The sequence below is a fragment of the Balaenoptera borealis genome (assembly GCF_965194805.1).
Source record: "Balaenoptera borealis genome assembly, chromosome: 12".
NCBI classification, from domain to species: domain Eukaryota; kingdom Metazoa; phylum Chordata; class Mammalia; order Artiodactyla; family Balaenopteridae; genus Balaenoptera; species Balaenoptera borealis.
In genome coordinates this window covers 70593571-70612671 of record NC_138869.1, presented here as the reverse complement: position 1 = coordinate 70612671, position 19101 = coordinate 70593571, and the positions used below count along the sequence as shown (strand labels likewise).

General features: G+C 39.8%; 1 protein-coding gene and 1 long non-coding RNA gene across 31 annotated transcripts in view; one reads left to right on the top strand and one right to left on the bottom strand.

The window, feature by feature from the left end:
* The window catches only part of LOC309607057, a 197447-nt gene that overhangs the window by 44571 nt on the left and 133775 nt on the right, over window positions 1-19101 (bottom strand). For 17 of the 24 annotated variants that reach the window (XR_014232197.1, XR_014232198.1, XR_014232199.1 and 14 more), the window contains 2 exons: window positions 11316-11457; window positions 3752-4462 (listed from right to left, as the gene is read on the bottom strand). This is a non-coding gene — a long non-coding RNA (uncharacterized lncRNA). Of the gene's footprint in view, window positions 1-664; window positions 3462-3751; window positions 4463-8083; window positions 8173-9948; window positions 10061-11315; window positions 11458-14469; window positions 14691-17681; window positions 17821-17848; window positions 17968-19101 lie in introns of those variants that run through there. The other 7 variants (XR_014232208.1, XR_014232211.1, XR_014232213.1 and 4 more) reach the window with 6 other exon arrangements.
* The window catches only part of FKBP5 (FKBP prolyl isomerase 5), a 100280-nt gene that overhangs the window by 76172 nt on the left and 5007 nt on the right, over window positions 1-19101 (top strand). For all 7 annotated transcript variants that reach the window (XM_082345097.1, XM_082345096.1, XM_082345091.1 and 4 more), the window contains 4 exons: window positions 4356-4512; window positions 9292-9382; window positions 12122-12205; window positions 17975-18160. In XM_082345097.1, the coding sequence (XP_082201223.1) occupies window positions 4356-4512; window positions 9292-9382; window positions 12122-12205; window positions 17975-18160 (518 nt within the window). The remainder of the gene's footprint in view (window positions 1-4355; window positions 4513-9291; window positions 9383-12121; window positions 12206-17974; window positions 18161-19101) is intronic.

Genomic DNA, 19101 nt, shown 5'->3' with positions numbered 1-19101 from the left:
GTGACAGAATGGGACTGGAATCCAGTCTGGTGTAAAGAGGAGAGTGGTGAGGATTTGTATTGGTATAGAATTTATTGCTGTGTGTATGCTTCCTGTTTAGACTAAGGCATATAACCATTTGCATAAATGTTATTCTGTTCAAGTAGCCAGGTTCCACACCTGCTCTCAGTTAGCATCTGTCCCCTCCCCTCAGTGCCATGAGCAGTCTTCCAGTAGTATTTGTTCATCATAGTACAAAATGGTACAGAGGAGGACAGGAGGCAGTTTGGGGGAAATTTGACCACCATGCCTGAGGGGAAGAGTTTCTCTTCTAATCAGTGATTAATATGCCTCTCCTGATTTTAGAAATCCATCTCTGGATTTGCCTTTTCAGGGGGTCATTAAGATCCCACTGTCTCTTGGATGCTTTGCTCTGTTAGGCAGGAGATGCAGGCAGAGAGAAACTCCCTTGGCATGAATTAGGCAGCAGAGAAAAAACCCTTGCCGAGTGGGAGTAACCTGTCACAACCTGGTTTTCTCTGGCTAAATGACCAGTCTTGTCTAGTCGTAATGCCATTACAACATTCCCATTCAGATCCCCATGACCCAGTAATTGTTTTGGGAATGAGTGCAAAGCTATCAGACACCAACTACTATAATTAGAAAGGGAAAAACAGACACTTACCAGAGCTAACGTCTTTAGGCTGGAGCGTTTACAGCACTTTTTTTTTTAGGTTATGGAGCCTCTTTCTCAGTTTTGCTTCCTAAAATACAAACTATACAGTTTTCGGGTTCTTGCATTCCAGTTTTTTTCCTTACTGCAGTGCACTCTTTCCTTTTCCCCCCTATTTTAATCGGAGTACAAATTGCTGTCAGCACATCGAGTTCATGTGCCAGCCACATTCAGAACAGGGTGTTCTGTGCTCTTCAAAACAAAATTGCTCTAGGGCAGTAAGAGAACAATAAGTCAGAGCTCCAGTTTAAGTGATGTTTTGCAGCAGACCGGGCTCACTTGATGTGGTTACACTCAGATTGCGCAGCAAGGCTCGGGTAATTTGGTTCGGTTTGACTTCGTGGGGTTTGGAGGACCTCCCCCCTTTAAGTTACGTAGACTTTAAGTCAAGAGAAAATGTTGTCCCTTTTTAACTTGTGTATTTCTTTCTCTTCCCCAAAAAACCCTAAGTAGAAGCATCCTGTATGTACTTTTATTCTCTTTGGGCACGTCATAGATCATTTACTTCCCGTAAATCATGCTGGTTGGAATTAGCAACAGACCTCCTGAGCCCTAGAGGCCAAGCTCCCAGTGAGTCATGATGGTTATTATTAAATATTTATTAAATGAGTTTTTGCACTAAGCGATACAAGGTCAAAAGCAACCACAGGTCTTCCACAGCCAGAGCTGCCATGGTTTTCTTTGGTAGCAGTTATCGAGACAATTAAAAAAAAATTGGATCTATAGGAGCCAGGCATGTCTGCATCTGTCACCATGATGGAGGTCCCTGCTGCAGCAGTCGGCTCCAAGGTGGGGTGGAGTTCTTGTCAGCTGTCTTATAGAACTTGTCACACCAGTGTTCCAATTTTAGAAACCAGTTAATCTAGCGAGAGTGTTTGCTACTTGTAGATGTAAAGAATCAATGGACTGTACTCCCTGAGGCTGTGATAACCTCCTCTTGCTCTGACATTCCAGATAATGTCAGTATTAAAAGGTTTTATATATACACGTAAAGACTGCTGTGTGTGTGCACGCACGCATGCGTATCAGTTTATCAATTTAAGATTCTGTGGTTCTGTAGGTAGTGCTTATTCAGGTTCAACTTAAAAGAGATTTAATAGAAAAAAAAGATTGGTCCCTATATAAGGTAGTAAGTATTTATAAGAGTTATTGCAAATGTTTCCCTATTAGGTGGCCAAAAACATTGGTTCTACCATATATTGTTTCTCATAGAGAGACCGGCTGCAGTGAACTTTTTTTTTTGTTTTCTTAATTATGCCTTCATTATACTTTGACTTGAACTTTTTTTTTTGCTTGCTTGCTTGACTTATCTTTCCCAACATGTCTATTAGTAGCCAATCTTTTCTTTCCCTAATATGAAGGGTTATCACATGTAAAGAGAACTTCTGAAATTATTTATATAATTGTAATATCAAGTATATGCATCAAGCTGAAAAACCAGCCTAGGAAACTGACACACAGGCAGGAATCCTCCACAGAGTCTCTGGATTTCCTGTTTTGAAAACACATTCAAACTTGATCAACCAAAAACCACAACGAATGTACTGATAGTTTCCTCCCCCACTAAATGTACTCTCCGTCAGGGAGGAAAACACTTCTAACAATAAACCTCACTCAAAAAGATCTGTCAACTAAGTTGTGAGCTACTAGGATAATAAATCTCAATGCTTGAGATATTCTCTAATATGTGGGCTGAAACTCACTTTGCTCAGCAAATCTTTTTTCATGAAAAGTGTCATCACATTAGTCTAAATTAAATTTCTTGGGCAGATTTAAAAATATTTAAGAACACAAATTTTCAAACTCTCAAATTCTTTAGAAACACCAGCTTTTAACTCCAGTAAAAAAATATCTTAAGCCTAGGATTCCTTGCAGAACCTCTCTAGTGTGTATGTATTTGAAAATAATAAAGTTGAATTTATTTTGAAACTATTTCCAATTCAAAAGAACTTTCACTGTGCTGCAAGCTAAGCTGTATTTTATCTAGAACATTCCAAAAGTGAGTTAATAGAGAGTCATGTGCATTTATGAGTATGGGACATAGAACAAAATTTCTGTATGCCAGCTCCACCCTGAGAGCCAGTCTAGCTCTTGCCCCTGTTTAGAAGGTCTGACTCGAGAGTCAGGCCTTCTCTAGTTCTGCCCAAGTGTCTTCGACTCCGCCCTATGTCTGCAACGGGAACAAATCGGGGTGGTATTAATCCTAGTGACTTAGAAAACGGTAGAGAACTTCAAAGCATAAATGTCCATGTGACATTTCGGCCCCTAGTGTCTATGCCACTGCTGTTTACTCTTCAGGGTTTCTCTCATTTCCTAGGCCTGGTCTAAAGGTAACCTGATCAAATGATTAACTACAGGAATTAGCTTTGAAGCTGGTTTCTGGTCTACATTGAGAGTTCTATTACTGGGCCATAGAATCGTAGAATTTTAGAGCTTCAAAGGACCTTTGAGATCAAGTAGTTCAAAAGTAGAGTAACTTGGAATTGAATTTGTATTTGGAAAATAATTGTCTCCTGGAACGAATGTAACAGAACAAGTGATTTTTAGTCTCTAAAGCAAGTTATTGATCTAAAGTAGATCAACCAGTCTCAGAAAAGAAGCATTTTAGGAATTCCTTACATTTGAATCAAGGCCATTATATTACAGAAGTAGGAATAAAGAATTTTCTTATGAAAGACAAATTATTACATTGCTTGTCGACTGTTGTGCTGTCATACAAGCCATCCATTTTTCTTATTGAGTCAAAGACCTAAATGGAAAGGAATGAATATCCGTAATATTAAACGTAGATGGAAAGTTTCAAAGAATTGTTTATCCCAGAAGAAAAAGTCTAACTAACCAAGAGAAAAATACATATCTGTATGCGTTTTCCTATTTTATATTAACATAAAAGCCCCTTATCTAATGTGAAATTACCCTGGGAATGAGCTGAGTTTGAGTGCAATGAGGAAGCAGGCCCTGAGAAACTGACCTCTTCACTTAACATTTCAGAGGAGGTGGTTGAGTAATTTGATTTGTCGAGTAATAGTAGACTATTGATTCCTTCACATTTTACATTTATTACTGCACTAAGGGATTACAGATATGTTAGTTATTGATGATGTTGCCTTTGGCCTTTTCATTTTTATTCAGACATATTTGTGAATGAGATTAAAACTCTTAAAGAAAAAAAAAGAGCTTCTGTATTCAGTTAACCCTTTAATATCACTGCGGAAATAGCCATTCGGTTGTTTTTCAACTCAAGCATCCGAAGCCAAGATGCAGTTATAAATGTTTAAGCCTTTATATACTTGATATTAAGTTTGTGGCATTTTGATAATTACCTATTAAATAATCTAGTATTTCTTGTCTTGTGTTATAGGTGAGGAAACCTCTGTCATATAGTAGGTTTAAGTTAAACCTGTGTTTCCACTTTATTATCCTCTAAGCTATCTTACTGATGTAGTTATCAGTAATTATAAGTTTAAACTTAAAACAGAAAGAAGTATGATTGCTCTTAAATTTCCAGACTGGGTGGACTAAGCTTCAACAAGACATACCTATGTCTCTAGATGAAATGAGGAAGGGGAACTACTCATTTATCACGTCCCTGAATTAGCCAGTCATGAAGAGCAGCTCTGTTGACTGTCCTTCTCTCCCTCAGTCCACCTGGAAGGCCGCTGTGGTGGAAGGATGTTTGATTGCAGAGATGTGGGGTTCATAGTTGGCGAAGGAGAAGACCACGACATTCCAATCGGAATTGACAAAGCCCTGGAGAAAATGCAGCGTGAGGAACAATGTATTTTGTATCTTGGACCACGGTAAGCAGCATACCAGTTCAGTACACAGTGAAGTTATCTAAAGAACAGGGATACACTTGCTTTTTCAATCAATATTTTCAGTGAAGTTAAGGCCAACAGTGGAAACCATTAATTAAATCAGGCTACAGTTAGTCACGGAGTGAGTTAATGGGTCCTATAACATTACAGACATTTGTAAGCGTATTCACTTGATTGATGTGTGTTCAGGGTAGGACTGACAGGCAGGTTTTGCTTTTCTGTTTGTTTTGCCTGCCATATTGCCAAGACAGGAAGCTTTTGGCCCTTCTCACGTGATTCTCTTGCCCTTTCTCTCCTTTTCTCTAAATTAGGCAGGAGGCAGTAAAATGTGGGGGTTAGAAGTTGAAGAAGCATTTGGATGGTTTATTACCACTTGAATTTGTGCCACCTGTTCTTATACAGACTCCCTGAAAAAAGAGTGTTCTTCCTGGATCTAAAGGCAGTGGAGATGACTCATTTTTGCCTAAATTTTTCCCATCATAAGGATATCCATTAGCACTACCAAGCTTAGAACTATCAGACACTAACAGTCTCTCTTGTGAAAACATGTTTGGTATTATTTTTAGATCTAAAATTATACCATGAATCCAACCCTTCTATCTTGAGAAACGGACCCTTGAGGGAAACCAGGGTGTTTTGATTCTGTTTGTGTGAAAGTGCATCTGCTTATCTCATGTCTCCTCCCTCTCTGGATCCTTGGATTTCAGTCAGTAGGATTTTGAGTTATTGAGAATCTTGATGACCTGCACTTACCAATAGGTAATATTGTGCCTTTTGTACAGTTGCTTGCCTTTGTGTAGCCTCGGTCGTAATCCAGTGGCATATTTACCTTTGCCCTAACACTTGAGCCATAATCGTATTTCTTAAGTGATGTTTTAGTCATGCCACTACCCACTTGAAAATCCTTGCAAAATGCTCTACACCTCGAACCCTTTAGAGCTTTCACTGAGGCACCTTTTATTTAATACCTTCTTTTTCTCTGTCTTATTCCTTTTTCAACTAGTATATTCCCACCTTAGTGTGTTTTATTTACATTTACTATGTATTTGTAGTTCACTTAGGTGAATCTGTTTCTCTCTTTCTATAAGGAACTTTTTAATTCAGGTGGTGCATAGAGAGGCTATCTCTTCCATATCCAAGTAATATCTAACTATTTTTAATCCAGCATTCCAAAGTTACAGTAGTTCTAAACTCATATAAAGAGAGTGGTATTTATGTCCATGTGTTTTCAGATCTAAGTTCCTTGAGGATGAGTTCTCTATACGTTGTGAGCATATAATATGAATCGGTTCATTGTATTTTAACCTAGCTGACAAGCCAGTTGTGGGAACAGATGTCTCAAGTTTAATGGCAAAGAGAAACAGGAATTATCCTTATATTTATTAATGCAAATAGTTCCTTGCAAGTTTAAATTGTTGTATGATTAGCGATTAAAAAAAAAAAAAACATGCAACTTACCAGCTGTGTACTCGACTCTCCTAAGCCTTAGTTTCCCTTTATGTAAAATGGGGATAACGGTATCTACCATACAAAGTTGTGGAGGACTGAATGAGATAATGCATGTAAAGAATGTAGCAAAGTGCCTGACACAGCCAAACCCTTAGTATGTTAGCTATTATTGCTGTTGTGATGATTATCTCTCTCTTCCATTTTACTCTCAGACCATAAGGAAAGGGAAACCCCGTTTTAACATATGGTAGATTTTTCAGGCATAAAAGTTGTCGACAAGTTTTCATAAATTACTAGATATAAAAGTTTTTTCATATGTTTTATGGAAATAATTTAGCGTAGTTAGAAAGGAACATGTTCTTTTCTCTTCAAGATGTTGCTTAGTATGTTGAGGAGTCATTTAAAGTGCAGAGTCTACACCAGGAGACTGTCCACACGGGTGCTGTGTAAGATTATCCATGTATATAGAGAATCCCTGCCCACCGGGCATGCGGTGAGCGTGTGCAGTGAATTTGCTTGTCTTACCAGAGTCCCACTTATAGATACATTGCATCTGAGTGTGGCTATAAATACGGCTGTTGCAAATATGTGTTCTGTGTTACTCTTAGTGTCATCTGTATTTCATGCTCCAAAAACCCCAGGGCATATACCTTCTCTTTCATTCTGATAGACTCCTTGGCAGGGTGTTTTCATAGTAAGGAATTCATAAAACACTTCCAGAGAAGCCATTTTCTCTCTTCTCATCAGGACAATGTCTTTAATGTTGTTTTAAATATGGTGACTGATCAAGCTCTTTTGTTTTAGGTAAAGTATGGCTAGTTTTAGCTTTTTTCTTTTTTCTTCCTTATCTTCTGTCCTGCACCAACCCCAAACAAAAACATAGGCTGCCAAGAGCCAGAGTATCTCAATTATGTGGCTGTGTGGGTCAAAAACTAAACAACTTTCTGGGACACACACAGTCTGAATTTAAATCCTCGCTCTACCACTGCCTCTTTGTGTGATTCTCAGGAAGCACTTCTCTCTGAGCCTCAGTTTCTTCATCCGTAAAAAGGAAGCAGTTGGTAAGAGCAGTTGCATACAAGGTGCAAGTGCTTCTTGTATGCACATAAAGGCTTAATGGTCATTAGCAGTCATTATTTGTATCTCTGCTCTCTGCAGGCACCTGTCAGTTTAAGAACATTGATACTGGATTCCTTCTGTTACTGTAATCCAGCTTGTCTTTTGGTTAAGCCTAAAATTCCTCTTGTGGTGTTCTGTCTTTCAGTCAGATGAATTTGTGTGCCCTGGGTCCTTCCTCGCCCAGCCTAATCCAGCATAAATCAGACAACTTTCTGTAAAATAGGAAGTCAGGTTAAATGCTCCCAAAACAGTTCGGTATGAGCTTACGCCTCCCCAGGATTATGTGTTCCACATGTGTCTTCACAGAGTTTCTTCATTTGAACCCAGGAAAGACTGTAGAAATCATATCCTTCCTTAGTCTTCTTTAATCCCGTTGATGATAACCGGAACAATTTGGTGCCTGCCCTCGACCCAAACCCTCACCCTCCTCGCCCCCAGCCACGGAACTCCTATTTTTAAGCGTTGTAAGGCAGCTCTTCTCCTCCTCAGCACTGTTGACATTTGGGGCTGGATATTTCTTGGCTGGGGGAGCTGTCCTGTAAGATGTTCGGTAGTGTCCCTGACCTCTACCCACTAGAAGTCAGAAGCCTCCTAGCTGTGACAAACCCCAAATTTCTAGGCATTGCTAGATGTCCCTGGTAGGGATGGGGGATTAACCCCTTTTGAGAGCCACTGGTCTAAGGCAAGTGCCAGAGCATCTGTTGGATTTGTACCTGTTTAGCACAGGGCTCCAAATAGAACATGCTGTCAGTAAACACACGCTCAGTGAGGACTCACCTGCCTACCTGATTCCCAGCAGTTAAGGAATGTTCTTTTATTTACCAGATGGCAGAAACAAAATAGGAGATATATCGGTCTAAGAGCTCAAAGTAGAAAACTAGTCACCACTTCCTACAGTTGGCCACTGGTAATTATGTCCTCTTTTATTTCTTTGCTGAAGATACCCTTTGCCCTGCTATTAAAAACTACCACACCCCATTCCTACCAGCTCTCACTCCATCTCTGTGCCTCTCTCTGGCTCCAGCTTCCATTTTCTTGTGTAACAGGGGAGGTAAATGAATAAGCATTTTCTTCCTGAAAAATTCAGGCAGGGAGTAAAGAAGTGGTACAAATAGCAAGAGATGAGTGTTCCCACTCTAGTCCTTTTGCCCCAGAGAAAACTGAGGGTATTAATACATCAACTTGGTTTTGGCCTGGTTTCAAACCACAGCCTGAGAGTTTGAGTTTACTAAGATTTTTGCAGTGCCATTCCATATATTAAAGAGTAGTTTGCTTGAAACAGATGGAGCAGAGTATATTCTGATGAACGTTTTCCTAATATGCCGGGCATGGTTCTACATGCTGGGAAACCACTGAACCAGACAGACAAAGCTCCATCAGAATTTCCATTCTAGTAGATGTGTGCTCCCTCGAATGCCTTGGATGTGTTAAAATTTTAAATGATTCCAAAAAACAAATGTATATATCCCCCGTAATTTTATTCAGTAAGTTTTGGCTAAAAAGTGTAGTGTTTTACAGTGTTATAGCCAGAGAGCTATGAGAATACAGTACAGGGTATTTCTCTTGATGAGGTATTAGAGTTTGCTGGGGCTGTTCTTTTTGATTATACATTTGTTTTCTAGTATGCTTTCTGAAAGTCTTGAAGAAATACTGTGAGGATGTATATCCTTCCTGATGTATGCACCTTTCCCCCATTTATCTGACTGGAAGTGGTACTTTTGGAAGGGGACAGCACTTTAAAGTTAAAAGCTTATTAAAACATACCTCTCCCAAACAGCACTGTAATGATTATAGTGCCTGTCTTCTCTGGGTCCTGATAAAGCTTCAGGGAAAGCCCTTATAGTCAAATAATGGCTGTTTTATAGAAAGAACTAGATATAAAATCAAGCAGAGAAAGAGACAGTGACATTTAAAATCACATTAAGCAAGCTGTCCCAAGGAGTACAGGTGTTGCATTACGTATGAATATGAAGAAGAAAACTAAATGTAGCCTGGTTTCTTAAAAAAAAAAAAACACCGCAGTGATACTTGGCACTATATCTTCTGATCAACATCTGGTTTGTCTTCAGGGCCTTTGATGTGTGTAGTTTGCAAATGATAGCTCTATGCTGATGTGATGCCTCAAAATACTGAAGGGGGTGCCTGGAAATACACCAATTCTTTAAAGTTTTATTTTTTTACTCTCCATTTCAGATATGGTTTTGGAGAGGCAGGGAAGCCTAACTTTGGCATTGAACCTAATGCTGAGCTTATATATGAAGTTACACTTAAGAGCTTCGAAAAGGTGAGAAAATACCAACTTCTCTGAAATCATGACAGATTTCTTCTCCATCCACTTCTTGTAAATCAGTATCTTATATTACTAGGTGGTATAGATAGATGGTATTTGTTTGTATATTGTGCTTTTCATAAGCAAGTTTGTCTCCTGTCTCTGACGCTGCTCTGCTACTAGAGCACAGGACAACTGATACAGCACAGCTGATACACAACCAAGGAGCTCAGTGTTCTTATTTTGTTCCTATGTGTCAGCCTTTTTTTTGTTTTTTTATTAACTTTTTTGGGTAGAAGCCAAGACTTGTTCCCTTATTTGTTCCTAGACTTGTTCTTTTTGTACTTTTTTTCCTGGGTTGAAGACAAAAAGGTTCATGTTCTTGCCAAGCAGCTCCTTGGGGGGAGTGGGGTGCAGTTTTCCAGGGCTGGATGGATCATACCCTTCACAGGAGTTGTGAAGAGGCCTTCACTGTGGCTCCAAGTTATTATCCAAAATGCAAGGGCCTCATGGGCCACCAGGCTCTGTGGCAACGAACACAAGGAACAAACCTGCTAACCCTAGACTTTTTCTTTTCGTACCTGTCCAAGTAGAAAAAAAGAGAGCGTTTGCCTCAGGTTCCAGAAATGGCACGCCTCCTTGAGTGTATTTCCATCTCAAACCCGCCTCTGGACGCTCCCAGCAGCAGCTTCCCTGGACAAACGTAGAGCATATGCCTGAGCTAGGTACGCTGTCCCATCCAGCTACGTCCTCTGCACCACCAGGGCCCAGCCCTTCCCCGAGAGCCTCAGGAACTGCATCTTGTAGACGTTTTTCATCCCCGCAGTGTTACCTCCATGTTCCATACTTCAAGCTTCGGACTGGAAACGTGACTGTTTTTATGTTATTAGACTCAGAAAGGAAATCATTGTCCTGTAGGCCTCTAACTTTGGGGTCCTTCCCGAACAGTGATGTTCCTAATCATAACACATTCCCCAAAACAAACATATGCTCTTGTCACAACCATTGCTTGTTGTCAGGTAATGTCCTCTGAAGTCCTGCTAGCTCAGTACTGATCTTCTAATGCTGTCTTCATAGCACAAAGTGGTTTTTATATTTAAAGAGGGAGAAAATAATTTTTAGCAGTAAAGTAACCCCCACCCCTTCCCATCACAGCCCAGTGGACCTTGTACACTCAGGAGCCTCCTCACTGTAGTACGCCACAGCGAGCCTGTGCTTGGTCACGGCTGCAAGGGCATATGCCAGGCTGCACTGCTAGCTATATTTGAAACCACGTGATCAATCCAAGAAGAAGATACAAGAATTGCAAATATACTTGCATCCAGCATAGGAGCACCTCAATATATAAGGCAGATGTTAACAGACATAAAAGGAGAAGTTGACAGTAACACAATAGCAGTGGGGGATTTTAACACCCCACTTAGATCAATGGACTGATCATGCAGACAGAAAATCAGTAAGGAAACACAGGCCTTAAATGACACTGTAGACCAGATGGACTTAATTGATACTTATAGAGCAATCCATCCAAAAGCAGCAGAATACACATTCTTTTCAAAAGTGCACATGGAACACTCTCCAGGATAGATCACATGCTGGGTCACAAAGCAAGCCTCAGTAAATTTAAGAAAATTGAAATCATATCGAGCATCTTTTCTGACCACAATGCTATGAGATTATATTTGAAACCATGTGACAGTGTGTGGCAGTGATGGAGGCAACATGAATTCATTTTCTGTTTTGTAATATTAAGAATAGATTTATAATCAATAAAGACTGAACCCAATATAAAAAATGCAGAACCCTTGTTATTAGATTTTTAAATAATAGAGTTAAATTGTTAAGAATCAACATAGGGTTGCCAGGAAGACTAGTAAATCTCATTATTCACTTTAAAAAGGAGGGGATATATATACCACTGTCTTTGAATAGAGAATTTCATATTTACCCACTTAAGCTTCATAATTCTTATGCAGTAAATAGCACTGACACAGCCATTGTCATCTTCCCTAAAGGACTCCAGATGGTTCTGTTGACTCTTTATGATCCAGCTGTTCGTAATGAAAGTGCAGTTGTCCCTGGATTCGTATCTATAATGGGGGAGGAGTAATAATACACACAGTATAAATTAGCAGGTGATCATGAAAGCATTTGTTTACATCTCGGCATCACCTCTATCCTCCCAATTATGTTTTCCTTGAAATTCCCCAAGTACGCATCTGCAAGTTGCTACAGTTTGGAGGCTTTAGTATGTCTGGTTGTACCAGAGTGGAGAGACAACTACATGACCTGGAATTTTTAAAGTGTGTATGAATATACAACTGTGACTTGACTATAATAGTGTTACCATTTTAGAGTTGTAAAACTGAGGCTTGAGAGAAACTTGCCTAAATTATAATAGCAGTTTAGCAGCAGAGTTTGCAGGAGGGAGATAAGGGGCCCCAGCTTCCATTGTGTGGCCTCACCTCATAATTCTAAAGGCGCATTCTTTAACGACGCTCAACAGTTCATCTTCCTTACGGTATTATTGCCTGCACCTCCCTCTTGAGCAGCATGGATCAAGCTACAGCTTTGTCCTCATGGAAAGTGAGTTATAGCCTAGCAGTGCATTGGCAAGGGCACACAGTTTTAAAAGCCAGTGTGTTTTGGGGTGTGGGTATCCTCTAGGAGTAGCTATTGTTTCTTCTTACAGACATCAGCTGATGCTTTTTCCTTCTCTGTTCATCTAACCATTGTCACACATTTATACAACAGGCCAAAGAATCCTGGGAGATGGATACCAAAGAAAAATTGGAGCAGGCTGCCATTGTCAAAGAGAAGGGAACTGTGTACTTCAAGGTATGTGAGTCTTTGTACAATCCTTTCCATCTCAAAGAATTTATTCAAGTATCAATTGTGCTGATATTCCCTATTCTGAATTCTATACCCTTCTGGATAAGAATAAGCCTGAATTTTTACAAGTCTGTCATTTTCAGTATAAGAAGTGGTGCGACAGAATGAATTATGTGACAAAAAGAATACAAAAGCCTCTTGTACACATTCCACTTTAGATTGTAAGCCTCCGCAAAGTCAGACCAGGTCCGGCTTGCCCACCCACCGTGTATCACTCAAGACCTAAAGCATCTTGCTTGGTACATAGTGGTCACTCAACAAGTGTTTGTGGGATGAAACAAAGAATGAATAGAATAATTGTTAGCAAGTAGTAGAATTCAAAGGGGTAAGTTTCATATCATTTTCCTTTCCACTGTCTTGGGGAAGTCACTTAGGTACATGATAAAAGGAAAGATCATGCACAGATTTCAAAAGGAACTGGCAGGAGGAGAGTATAAATTTCTTCTAATGGCCAAGATGATCCCTGCCACACTTGCTTTTGTGAGAAAAAAGCAGAAATTCCTGAATGATATTTGTCATTTATTGATTCTTGAAAACACTTTCTTGTAATCTAGGAATGTGTTGTTTCCTCACTTAGACTTTAAACCCCCAGATACAATAAAAAAAGAAACAGCACTTTGTTCAATTCTAATCAGAATGTACTATCCATTGCTTCCCCATTGCCAAATATTATACCTTCTCCACATCAAGCAGAAAAGGGCTTAGCGCAGAAGAGAATGAGAGAAGGAATGGGAGTTTTGTCGAGGTTTCTCTTTTTTCCTTGCTGCTATGATCCAGGAGCAAAAAAAAAAACAATTAGATGATGTTTTCAACAGTCTATAAAGCAGTGATACATCAGTGTACTTCAGCAAGTCTTCATGGAGAACCTGCTGTAAGACATGTCCTTGCATTGACAGCCTTGTCTGGAGGGAGGGGAGGCAATATTAACCCACATGAAACAACTAGAGAATTATGTAAGACTGTATAAGCAACATAGAATTACGCAGCCAGAGGGCAACAGGTATGGTTATTATTTTCTACACTTTGAGAGGAGCCCCATTATTGAGTCATGAAATCAATTTAGTGGAAGTGTATTGCCTTATGTAGTAAGGATACACTTTGTTTCACAAAACTTTGTTCAGTTGTGTGTGAGAGGGTACTAGGTCATAATTTAAAACATTTCTTACTGTGGGTGTAGATAATATATAATTATTTATATTTATTTATAACTGTTACATATATTAAAATAATGTATGGATCACCAGAAAGCATTAGGATATGGCAGAATGACCTCTGAATTGGGAAAACTGGGCTTTATGGCTCCAAATGATTTAAAGTCATTTAAGGTCCAAAGAGATTATTTTTTCATGTGAAAAGTGAGGGAGTTAAATTAGAAGACTCCCAAGTTTCCTTCCAGCCCTAAAATTCGGTGCATTTCTAAACTCTCAAGAACAACTTTGATTTTTTTAAATTCTAATTGAGGTATTGGATACTTCTGTAACTATTCAGGTAGATTCCAGATGAGTTATTTGTAGACCCAAATACCTAATACACTAGAACAAAAAGAAAATTTTCTGTAAAATTACTTAAGACCATAGGTCCTGAACTATGCTTTCCTATCTACTTGGAGTCCATAAAAGTCTTTAAGTGTATTTTTTATATTTCCCAAAACCTCTGAAAAGAATATTAACATTTGGTAGAGGGGTTGCGACTTTTGGCATTTGACTAGAATTAACTCCGTGTAATGAAAACAGCTTGGCTATTCAGAAGCTCTAATTGGTTGCTGATGACTCAAATAATGTTGCGAAGCCACGTGTCATATAGCTGTGTCCTGAATGTATACAGAGAGATGGCCAGAATTTACGATCAGCAGCAGAAAGCAGTGCTAACTTGTCTGTACAGTTACTAAACTTTGTTGCTTCTTAGCGTCATAACTGCAACAGTGATTTGTGTATTTCATAATATTATGAACCCTCTTAAAATTACTGATCTTTGGATAAACTCTGGATCAGCAGTCACACATATGGAACATATTATTTTTAACATGCAATTTGATAGACAAAATCTTTCAAAACATTAGTCTTTTGGGGGAAAATTAATGAAAGGTTCAAAACCACTGACCTAAGACCTTTCCCCCAGAATGTCTCTGAACATTCTGTACTACTCAGAACTTCCCTGGAGGCACCTTCATAATTATAGGTAAAAGATCCCAGCAATGATCCTAGTTTTACCTGTAAGACTTCAGAAATGGTTGGTAGGTGGGTTCCTATACACACTCCCTTTTCAAATGTCAGGGCAGGTTTCAATCTGCCGTGCTGCCTTCCCGGGCCTCGACTTTCCAGGGTGTTTGACTTGGCGCCTTGTGCACAGCGCAGAGCCCGGGTGTGTGGGCCAGAGCAGAGATGGGGTACATTGCATGCCACCCGCACGTTGGAGCTCCATTTTCATTGACCTGTCGGTTTGGTTTACATGTAAGTGGGTAAGTCTCTCCCCGTAGTAGGGTAGAATTGTAATAAGCCTTTAAATGGGAGTGATTTTGGCGTTTAGAGTGTAAACTCATATCAACCTCTGAACGCTAAAGAGAAGAAAGGTAGGAGAGGACTCTCTTCATTTGGCTCTGAAAATAATTATTAAGCACGTTTAACAACGTGACGTTACGCCAGGCATTGTGCAAGTCAGTTAAACAGACATGATTTTTGCCCTCATAGCTGACAGCATTCTGCGGGACAAGAGCATTAACTATCACACGTGTTTCTCTTTTCTGACTTGGAGGCAGAGTGGTAAGGCTGAGGACACTTTCTAACCAAGAGGTTCTTGCGCCCCCTTGTGCTCCTTGGGGAAAAAAGCATTTCTAAAGCAAGCTAGTTAAGGATCGTCCTTCAACCATGGAACCCTTTGCAGACAAACCAGGCTTTGCTATGTTTTGACCACCATTACTGAACCAGAATACCAGTGCTATGATTTAGAAACAAGTCATCTATGACTCTAGGATTTTAGGTTAAAAAAACTAAAAACCTGCCCCTCTTTCTTGTTCCTTCACTCTTTCAGAGCAGGATTGCTCAACCTCAGCACAATCGACATTTGGGGCTGTATAAATTCTGCTTGGCAGGAGGCTGTTCTGTGCATTTAGCAGCATCCCTGGCCCCTACCCACTAGATGCCAGTAGTGCACACATATTCTCCAGTTGTGACAACGAAAAACATCTCTAAACATTGCCAGATGTTCCCTGGGGGCAAAATCACCCTAGTTGAGAACTCCTGTTTTAGTACATCAGAAGCAGAAATAACACAGAGGTCTTTGTTCATTAGAAGTTGAGATATAAGTAAAATTATATATACTATATAAGAAAAGGCTGTCAAAAAATTAAAATGCTCTATAAAGGTAAGGAACATTTATGTATTATGAAGTCTAATACTTTGGGGTTTTTTTTTTTTTAGAAAGCATAGCCGCTACCATTCTGATAGTCAGAACCTACTGAAGTGATAGGATCTGGATCTTTGTCCTCCCTGACTCTTCTCTTCTTTCTCTATGACAATATATTAAATAGTCAGAAAGGTAATTGGAACACTGAAGATGGAGGAGGAGAGAGAGGAAGAAGAAACTAGGCATAACAGGGAAAATGCCTGTCCTCACCTTATCTAAATGAAGTGACACCTTTTATTTTCACCTACGCCTCCATTTTGCTCCCAAGGATTGAAAAACTTTTGATTCCATAGTTACATGCCTTTGACCTTAATGTTTACTTAGCACACCTTCATTAAGGGCCTCCTTATGTTAAACCCTGGATATTCCAAAAGGGATAGGACATGCTCCCTGTCCCAAAGAGCTCACAATCCAGCAAGAGAAAAGACAATGACAGAAAATGCCCAACTCTGAAACTGGTGAGGACTTTAATCTTGAGTAGTGGGCCTAAGGCTAAGACAAACTATAAGTACAGACAACCCCCGACTTACAGTGGTGCGAAAGCGATACACATTCAGTAGAAACCACACTTTGAATTTGGGGTTTGACTTTTCCTGGGCTGGCGATGTGATCAGCAGCAGTGAGCACAGCTCCCGGCCCTGCGATCACGGAGGCAAATAACCGATACAGCCATTCTGGACCCACACAACCATTCTGTTTTTCACTTTCAGGACAGTATTCAGTAAATTACATGAGATATTCAACACTTTATTATAAAACAGGCTTTGTGTTAGATGATTTTGCCCAACTGTAGGCTAATGCCAGTGTTCTGATCACACTTAAGGTAGGCCAGGCTAAGTTCTACTGTTTAGTAGGTGAGGGGTAGTAAATGAATTTCAGCTCACCCAGGGTGTGGTGGGAGGTAACCCCATTGTAAGCTGAGGAAGATCTGTACATTCAGACCCAGGCCCTCTCCTTGGAACTGGTCTACCCCATCCTTATCACCAAAAATCGACATCGGGGCTTCCTTTCTACAGATGGAGCTCATTTTTACGCCAACCACCTGAATTCCTTTATAACAGGAACATTCTTGTAGACTTGCTCTGTGATTTTTCTCTTCTTACTCAGTCATTGGGTGACGTTTGGAGTGCACGGGGAGACATAACTCTACACTGAAGTGTATGCCCTGCTTTGACTATGGTAAATCCTAGTGACATGATCTTAACACTGTTCATTGGTCAGACATTGGATTTAATGTCCTAAGGGGTCTGGCTGCAATTCTGCCATCTGGCGGGATGGGTCATGTTTTCGAGCTTGTGGTCACCTCCTGCAGAGGAGACCCCTCACCTGTACCCCCATCTTATTTGTGTACTTACCAGCTGTCACTTCTCTCATTCATCCTAAAATGGCAGTAAACACATTGTTTCAGCCCATTATTTCTTGTATAGAGCAGATAATTCATGTGAATTAATTACACAATTTTTATTCACAATTTTTAGAATTCTAATCGGGTAAGAGCAAAAATATGATTAAGAGAAAGAGCTTTCTCATGTAGTTAGGTGACTAACACCTGTGTGATTTATGTTTTATAGTTATTTATGTTGGATGGCTGCTCTTCAACTATGTATATTCCCATTGTCTATAGATCAGAGGTGAGCAGACCACAGCCTGTTTTTGTAGGTAAGGCTCTACTGGGACACAGCCATGCCGCTTTATTTATATATTGTCTGTAGCTGCTTTTGTACTACCAAGGACAGAGTTGCAACAGAGACTGTTTGGTCTGCAAAGCCTAAAATATTATCTGCCCCTTTACAGGAAACATTTGCCAACCCCTGGTTTAAATAAGATTTGCTGGGTTTGGGACTAGCACTTGCCAAAATATAGTATGTACTGTGCAGTGCTGATCGTCAGGAGGAGAAATGGGAAAAGTAACTTCCCCTTCAAGTAAACTAGTGACATAGTCTACAGCTACTCACCAGCCCTTTGAAAGTTTGGTAAATTTTAGCACCAAAGAATGTAACCCAAAAGCCTTGATGCCCACCTGCTGAAAGAACTGCCCCCTCTGAAAAGGGTGAGATGGTAAATGCTGGACAAGAGCATTATGGTGCCCGGCCCTGCACCAGCTCAGAGGTCACTGGAACTTGAGAAGGAAGGGGGAAAGTTGCCTGGAGAGCCACCTCCTGAGAACAGAAGGAAATGATCAGATACCTCGGTTGGTACGAGGTGGTTGTCTCCTTTTGCGGATTTGCTTTTCTCAGGGAGGGCTGAGCTTACACTTCCTTTGTACCCGCTCCAGAGCCTGTACAGCAAGTAATTATTGGCTTTCTCTGTTAGGGAGGCAAGTACATGCAAGCGGTGATTCAGTATGGGAAGATAGTGTCCTGGTTAGAGATGGAATATGGCTTATCAGAAAAGGAATCGAAAGCTTCTGAATCGTTTCTGCTCGCTGCCTTCCTGAACCTGGCCATGTGCTACCTGAAGCTTAGAGAATACACCAAAGCCGTGGAATGCTGTGACAAGGTAAAGTGTCTTCGTGTGGGATGAATGTTAGATAGTCCGGATCTTTTTTCTCCATCCTCGTACTCAGTCGTCTTCTGCTTCCTCTCAGCCAAGCTTTGGATTTTTCATTTTGCTTTGTTTTGTTTGGGATTATTTGTTTCTCAGTAAGAATTGGGAAATTCAGAAAGATTTTTTTTTTTTTACTACAGTCATACTTTCCTAATGCCTAGACTATTTATAATAATACATTATGAGTAAAAGTTTTGATAAAATTAAGCAATTTTTATCCATGACCTTAAGTCGATGGTATTTGGTACCAGATTACACAATTTAATAAGAACATTTAACTGAAGCCTTTTAGGATTTTAAGAACAGACTGTGGCTGCTCATCCAGGGATATATACAAGTCACTTTTTATTATAATCATATTTATTCACTGACTAGGAATATACATAAATAATTTGCAAGACCCACAAAGCATCAGCATCCCTTATTACATCTCTGTTGTTAACAGCACCTAAGTACTAAAAGACCAGTAACAGTATCATGTGTACGATTCTGTTCTTTTCTACACTAGCTGATGCTATTGTGTCAGGTATTTGGTCTCAGAGTGAACAGTGTATATTATACTATGGGTAAAAGCTAGTAACTGGATGTATCTTAAAGATAGACAAAGGAAAGAGGAATAACACGCAACTATTTCATACCTTCTTTGTAAAATTATTTTTGAGTTTTAAGATTTTGAGTTTTGTGGATGTGTTCCCTATCATGTTATACTAAATTTTTGCCTGAGAAAAGAATGTTATTAATTCCATTTTTAAACTTTGTGCTTTTTTATTGTAGAAGTAGTATAAAGTCATTCAAAATTCAGACATTACAGAAACATACAAGAAACTGAGTCCATTCATAAAATTCCCATTGACCCTCTCCCAAGACCACAGTCATTCATTTCCCACACACCT